Source organism: Coturnix japonica, chromosome 26 (assembly GCF_054131305.1).
Source record: "Coturnix japonica strain WE chromosome 26, WE-NBRP24, whole genome shotgun sequence".
NCBI lineage: Eukaryota > Metazoa > Chordata > Aves > Galliformes > Phasianidae > Coturnix > Coturnix japonica.
The window spans coordinates 5143336-5150529 of record NC_140688.1 but is presented as its reverse complement, the minus strand read 5'-3'; the positions used below and the strand labels follow the sequence as shown (position 1 = coordinate 5150529).

Genomic DNA, 7194 nt, shown 5'->3' with positions numbered 1-7194 from the left:
CGGGCTGAGCACGGGACACCCTTCTTCCTGCTGGGCTGCTTCCCCTCCTCTGGTTTCTTTCTGTCGGACCTCAGAGAGCAAGGAGATGCTCACAGCCTGTCACCAGCACTTACGGGTTGGCTGAAAGGCCACAGGTTGGGAAGACCAACAAGGAAACGGGGGAAAACATGCACCATGTCAAGGGAGAGACGTGAAGCCGACCGCTTCATCGCCCTGTGATTGCCAGCCCGAGCAAGGGACGTTCTGACCAGCTACTGAAAGAGGCAGCACCAGGTTTAGAAAGTTCGCTTCAATTTTATTGCGTACAAAAGGACTCAGCTTCTATTTATTACCCCGCCCACACCCCAAAATGAAGCCCCAGTGCCCAGGATTTCCGCTTAGCAATCAGTCGCTCAGCCTCCAGTCAGACCCAAGGAGAAGCCAAACCCCAGGGCTACGTCACCTCCTCCCTCTCCAGTCCCAGCCAGCCCTATTTCAACCTAACCCTACACCAGGCCTGGACCTCAAGAGACACACCCTGAAGGAACGCAGCGTCTCCAGCTCTTGCCATACACCAAGTCCTGCCTATGTGAAGCCCTCTTTGCTTCTAACGCAGCACAAGTCCTTCCTGTCCAGTTCACTTCCATCATCTCCACCGTCCATGACAGGGAAAGCACGGCTGTGCCGGTAAACTGGGCTGTTGAGTCAGCAGCTTTTGGTGCCACCTCCGAGGAAGCGTTGCAGGTGGTTCTGCTGTCCTTTGTAGCTTCTTGCTCAAGCCCTCATCGTTGCTTTCTGCTTTCCTTCTCGGCTTTCTTCCTCAGCTGAGTAGCGCTTGCCTTGCCTCGGCAAGCTTGCTGCAAGAGGGAAAAAAGAGGCACTATTTCACTCACGCACGCTGCCAGCACAGGCTGACTTAGAGAGCTGCTCGCAAGATATCCCTGGGCTACGGACCCAAGAACAAGGAAGGACACAAAACTCACATCTGCATTGTCTGTTACCGCATGCCAAGGAAGAGTCCTCACACTCGAGCACTGCCCCACTTGCAGCTGAGGGGAGGAGGAGCTGGAAAGGACAGGTGGACAGAAAAGAAGGGAAAAGCTGAAGAGGCGAGAATCAACTTCTCCCCGAGGCAGATCACACCTTCGTGGCCAATCTTTTAGGGATGCTCACCATTCCTAATCCTAGCGTTAGCAAGATGAAAATTCACCACCTACCTTTTCACGCTCCTCGGGTACGCACTGAGGGCCGTGCCGTGGCTGTGCTGCACAACACCAGTGACTGAAAGAAAGCACGCAGAGAGCGGATCTGTTGCAGACAGTGCCAGGAGCTGTGCTTGAACAACGCTTACGGTAAGGCACGCCTACCTTGCCATGGCCACACTTTGGGAGCTCTGGGACACAGCCACGTGTTGCTCTCCTGAGTCCCAGTTCCATTTCTCAGCCACTCACGCTCTGCTCCTCCATGTTCTGCAAAGGAAAAGTCCCAAGAGGGAAATTCAGTTCATCGCAGATGTCATCAAACCTCTGCTCTCAGGGCAGTCGCACTCATTGCTTGGGGTGAGCAACCAGCTGCGTGCTTACCCAAGGAGCAGCGGTTACTTTGACTTGAGCGTAGCAGCCAATGCCTGACTGTAAGTACGAACACTAACCTATGCCAAACTCTAAAATAACAACAGAAACCTATACCTAACCCTAAAGAACAAACAGGAACCTATGCCTAACTCTAAAGAACAAACAGGAACCTATCCCTAATGCTAAAACTAAACTGAACACTAACACTAACCTAACACTACCATCAACAACAAAAAACAGAACAAGCACCTAACTCCAACAGGGGGAAGAAGGAACTGGGGGCCCACAGAACCGGAGGAGCAACAAGGAGGAGGAGAAGAAGATGTTAAATAATGCCACCCAGCTAACGCTGGGGGCAGGGGCCGCGCAGCAGGAAAGGAGCCGAGTGCCTGGACCAGCGATGGTGAAGCTGTGACCATGCCAACGCGGGGCCTGGCACGGTGGTGTGGTGCCAGGCCAGCTATGCCGCGGGCGGATCCACCTCCATGGGCTCCTCTGCAGGTGGTTCCACCTCCATCGGTTCCTCTGGAGGGGGATCCACCTCCATCGGTTCCTCAGGAGGGGGATCCACCTCCATTGGTTCATCTGGAGGGAGATCCACCTCCATCGGTTCCTCTGGAGGGGGATCCACCTCCATAGGCTCCACATGGGTGGTGGTCAAGGGGCTGGTCCAGGCATGATGGAATATGGCTCTCTTACCCCTCCTCTGCCTGGTGGTCATGGCGGGCCCCCTCCTTCTTCTCACTCCTAGGGCCCCCAGCTCCATCCTCCCACCTGAAACAGGGAAAACTTCTACCCTAGCCCTCTTAGCTGCTGACATGGCTGTTATCTGCCACAGCTGTCAGAGGCGAGTGTGTTGTGCGCAGCAGCGGTGACCAAGGTGACATGGAGAGGGTTCTAAAATGGCGGCCGCACTGCTGGCACTGGCATTCCACATAGGATGAGGAGGGGGCTGGAGGGCAGGGCACGACATGGGAGCTCCAAGGCGCTCCCTGTGCCCAGCGGGCAGCCCTTCTCTCTGGCCAGCAAGAGGTCACAGAAGAGCCTGCCCCAAGTAAAGGGCCCTCGGCCTCCTTCACTCTCCTTCACCCTCCTTCACCCTCCCCCTTCTTCCACAAGGGAATCTTTTTGGGCTGCCATACTGTCGTGGTTTTGTATTTTTTTCTATTGGTATTCACAGTATCACAGTATCACAGTCTTCTGCGGGTTGGAAGGGACCTTAGAGATCATCGAGTCCAGCCCCCGGGACCCAAAATTAACGTCTTGTTCTGTGTCTTTCCTCTCGCTTTCCTTCCTACCCCTTCCCTTCCTTCCTCGCCCTTGTCCCCCTCCCCTCCCTTCCCTTTGCTTTCTGGCCATCCTCGCTATCCAGCTCTGCCCCGGAGATGCCTCCAGCAGCTCATCTCCACAGGCAATAAATGCTCGCGCTGTGTTTCTTTGGACGTGCGGATCACAAACTCCATCAGCACAAAACAGGCGACCGTCCTTTCCCATCCCCTGCTGGTTTATGCAGAGCAACACAGTGCACCCGGCCCTTCGGCTGGGGGTCCTGATGGTGCTGGGGCTGATGGTGGCTGAGGCCGTGAGCAGCCAAAGGAACAACCAGGACAGCTGCCAGCCCTGCAGTGAGACACGGCTCCCTCTGGAGAACCCCGATGGAAGGTTGTGCTGCCACAGCCACCCAAATGGAAGGGCTCAGTCAGTCTGTGCCCAGCACACAGAGCTCCCTGGAACTGGCGTCCTCCCCCCTGAGAAATATCCAGCAGTGGATATTTCTCCTTAAGTCCTTTGTGATGAAATCAATGAACCATCCCTTCCTTCTCCTACTGCCTCCAGTTGTCACCTCTGTGGGATGGAACAAGGTTTAGGGTGGACTTTGAGCTCTATATGTCTTGGGGACCCAGTGGGCTCCTGGGACACGTACCCACAGCAGCGCTCTGTGCCTTCATTTCCCTCTTGGCAGAGCAGCTCCTGCCCCCCTCTTCTCCTCCGGCTTCTTTCACTGCACACAAGTCCCCAGATCTGCCTCTGCAGCCGTAAACCTTCCCAGAGAACTTGTTCTCCCATAGGGCAGACACAGTCACCCTCCTCACTACGAAGCAGCTTCAGGTTGGCTGCTCTCAAAGAAACAGAGATTTCAGCCTCACCCCATCACAATGCTGACCGTTTCCACAAAGGAGAATCACCTTCTCAAGAGGCTCCAACTGTGCCCATGTACACAGTGTCACCAGTGGACCAGTCACCCCAGAAGTTGCCAAAGTGTGTGGTGGGACAACTCACATGGTCTGGTGATAAGGAAAAGAAACTCTGGTCCTTCTGCCCTGGTCCTGATGCTCCCTGAAAGGGGCTTCCATGCAATGCTCTACGGAGGCAGAGGACTTGCTACATTTAGAGGTGAAGAAAAACCTTTTTCTCCCCGGCTTCCCTCTTGGGACCAGTGACAACTTCTGCTAATGGAGAATGCATTGCAAGAGACCCTGGGCCACCTCCGCGGCCTGAGACCACCACGATTAAACAGTGTCACACCAACAGTGTAGGACATTGTTCTGTGATTTCCCCACGCTGGTACCCACAAACACCTATCCACACACACACACACACGATGCTTTGGGTTTGGTTTAAAGGAATCAGAAACAGCTTCTAGGCTTTAAACAGCAAATAGCCCTTAACAATCTGCAGACCCTGTAAGTCTCTCACTTAAGTGCACCACTGCACCAGATTTGTACCCAGAGGGCTGAGAGGAGTCAGCCTGGGAGGCTGATGGACTGATGCTCAAGACAGCAGGCAAGTGAGTGACAGAGACCATCACTGCACACGTCACCTTCCCAGTGGCACTGGTTTTCCTGGCAGCTGCTCCCGGGGCAGAGTAACAGCCCAGCAGGGACCTGGGATCAAGCTGTGCCACCAGACCTTACAGGGAGGTCAAAAGAAGCCAGGAGGGGAGTATTGCATGGGCAGAGCTTCCTGCTGATGCCAAAGGCTGGCACAGTCTGGAGCACACACCTCTGCCTGTTTGGCTGTTGCCCGGGCAGAGTGCAGCTTGATTACAAAATCACACAGAATCACAGAGTTGTAGGGGTTGGAAGGGACCTCTAGAGATCATCGAGATCATCCAACCCCCCTGCCAAAGCAGGCTCCCTACACCACATCACACAGCTCGGCATCCAGGCGGGTCTTGAATATCTCCAGAGAAGGAGACTCCACCACCTCTCTGGGCAGCCTGTTCCAGTGCTCCGTCACCCTCACTGTAAAGAAGTTCTAAATATGATAACGAAATACAAGATAACACAATATAATATAATATAATTGAGGCTAACAAATCAAACAAACAGGGAATGAGAGAGTCCCCGAAAACCGAGAGGCCGACTGTGAACTCTAGGTGACACGGCTGGAACGCTTCCCACTCTCCGAGAAGTTGGAGAGAAGAAGGAGGGCACTCCAGCCTGGGAACGAGATTATATAGCGTCCTGGTCCCGTGACTTATCATTACCCCTGTTGTTCTCTGGGATATGTAGTCTTCTTCTGTGGACTGCACATTCAATACAAGTATCCATACTTTACATGATGTTATGATGTGGAATACTGAGAGCAAAATTACAACATTACAAGACCATGACAGCCACATCAGCCCCACAGCAGCTCCTGCCCCATAGATCAGACCCACATCTGCCCCACAGAAGCTCTTGCCCCATAGATCTGACCCACATATGCCCCAGAGCAGCTCCTGCCCCATAGATCTGACTCACATGTGCACCAGAGCAGCTCCTGCCTCAAAGATCTGATCCACATGTGCCCCACTGCATCTCCTGCCCCATAGATCTGACCCACAACAGATCCTGCCCCATAGATCAGACCGACATCTGCCCCACAGCAGATCCTGCCCAATTGATCTATCCCCCATCAGACCCACAGCAGTTCCAGCACCATAGATCTGACCCACATCTACCCCACAGCAGCTCCTGCCCCATAGATCTGACCCACATGTGCCCCAGAGCAGCTCCTATCCCATAGATCAGACACACCTCTGCCCCACAGCAGCTCCTGCCCCATAGATCTGACCCCCCTCAGCCCCATAGCAGCTCCTGCCCCATAGATCTGATCCACATCTACCCACCTTTGAAGTACTTTGGTCCTTCTCTGCCAGTCGATCGCCGCAGCATCTGGTTGTCTCCTGCTCAACACTCTGTCCTACATCCCTCCTACACAGGCCAGAAACCAAGGCACAGATAGTATAAGGGATCCTCAAGGGTCTGAGGCGTCTTCCCTGCTGGAACAGCAATGGAGGACACAAGACCAAAAGAAGCCAGATTCAGGCAGAGAAGCTTGAGGGTGCAGCCATCTGCATTAAGGTTGCTATGGTTTTGGCGTTTCAAATACTACTCTGCCTGACTGGGGCAGGGCAGGCTTACGCAAGTGTTTAAGCAGACGTCTTTCTGGTCCTGTAGGAAGCAGCAGGTCTGAATTAAAAGGAGCAATGAGGCAAGGAGTGCCCTGAGCTTGTTTCCTAAATAGAAGGCAGTGTGGGACAATTTGAGGAACAGGAATTCAACTACTGTAATGCAGAGCACTATTTTTGTCGCCTTCCAGCAGTCACCGATTAATGGAAGATTCTTGTCCTTCCCAGACTCCACTGTTGGTAACTCACATCTACAGCCTCTCTGGGCAGCCTGTGCCATTGCCTCACCACCCTCTGTCTGAAAAAGTTTCCCCCTAGTATCTAACCTAACATGTAGCCTAATTCTCCTCTCTTTATTCACAGGAGATGTGCTCTAGACCTCTAATTATCATTCTGACCTTCCTCTGGAGCTAATCCAGAAGCTCTGCACCTTTCTTGTGCTGTGGGCTCCAGATCTGGACACAGTACTGCAGATGGGGACTCATGAAGGCAGAGCGGAGGGGAGCAAGAGCCTACTTCTCCATGCTGCCACTTCTCTGTGGATACAGTTGGTCTTCCAGACTGCAAGCACACACTGCTGGTTCATGTCCATCTTTTTGTCCACCAGAACCTCCAAATCGTTCTCCACATTTCTTCCATGAGGAACAGCTCCATGATCTTCCCAGGCACAGAGGTAAGGCTCACTGGCCTGTAGTTTCCCATGTGATTTCCTTCCTGCCTTTCTAAAAACTGGGAGTGATGTTTCCCTTTTCCAGACCCCAGGGACTTCTCCTGCCTTCTTCTGACAGCCATGACTTTTCAAATATGGTGGAGAATGGCTGGGTGAGCGTATCAACCAGCTCCCTCATGACTCTGGGAAGCACGTCATCCTGCCCCATGGACTTGGACATATCCAGTCTTATGAGGAGGTCTTGGACTTGCTCGTCTCTTACAGTAGGAAGGATTTTGCTCCCCTGGTGTCCACCTAAATGTTCAGAGACATGAATGTCATTCACTTTCTAGGCTCTTCTTGTGGCTCCTTAAAGTCCAAGAAGTCTCATTTTCAGCTCTCCTTATGCTTTTACCACACAAAGTAACCTGTTCCAGTTGCTTTCTCTTGTGGAAGGACAAATAAGATTGACAGTGCACCATAACCGCCTTGCAACACCAGGGCCTGGGGTTCGAATCCCCCCTGTGGTGCAAGTGGTAGAAGTGTCACTTTGCAGCACAGAGGGTCGAATCCCGGGAGTTGGACTCGATGATCTC

The 7194-nt window shown here is 53.1% G+C and overlaps 1 protein-coding gene across 4 annotated transcripts; it reads right to left on the bottom strand.

The window, feature by feature from the left end:
* Window positions 1-337: 337 nt before the first annotated feature.
* On the bottom strand, window positions 338-2116 carry LOC146756743 (uncharacterized). Of its 4 annotated transcripts, XM_085524296.1 has the most exons (4): window positions 1347-2110; window positions 1197-1260; window positions 934-1044; window positions 338-836 (listed from the first exon to the last, which is right to left on the bottom strand). In XM_085524296.1, exons 1-4 carry the CDS (start codon window positions 1352-1354, stop codon window positions 762-764), a joined length of 258 nt encoding a protein of 85 aa, XP_085380422.1. In that variant the 5' UTR covers window positions 1355-2110; the 3' UTR covers window positions 338-761. The 4 variants fall into 4 exon arrangements, 2 of the variants coding, with proteins under 2 accessions (XP_085380422.1, XP_085380421.1); XR_014937391.1 differs by lacking the exon at window positions 934-1044 and having other exon boundaries at window positions 1347-2116; XM_085524295.1 differs by having other exon boundaries at window positions 981-1044; window positions 1197-2114.
* Window positions 2117-7194: the final 5078 nt, after the last annotated feature.

Bases quoted from the DNA above. Each gene is read 5' to 3' on its own strand.
- LOC146756743 (XM_085524295.1), bottom strand. From the start codon at position 1,415: ATGGAACTGGGACTCAGGAGAGCAACACGTGGCTGTGTCCCAGAGCTC. The intron at 1,045-1,196 runs GTAGGTGGTGAA...TGTCCTTTCCAG, and splicing joins TACCCGAGGAGCGTGAAAAG to CTCCTCCTCCCCTCAGCTGC. The intron at 837-980 runs GTAACAGACAAT...TCCCTCTTGCAG, and splicing joins GGACTCTTCCTTGGCATGCG to CAAGCTTGCCGAGGCAAGGC.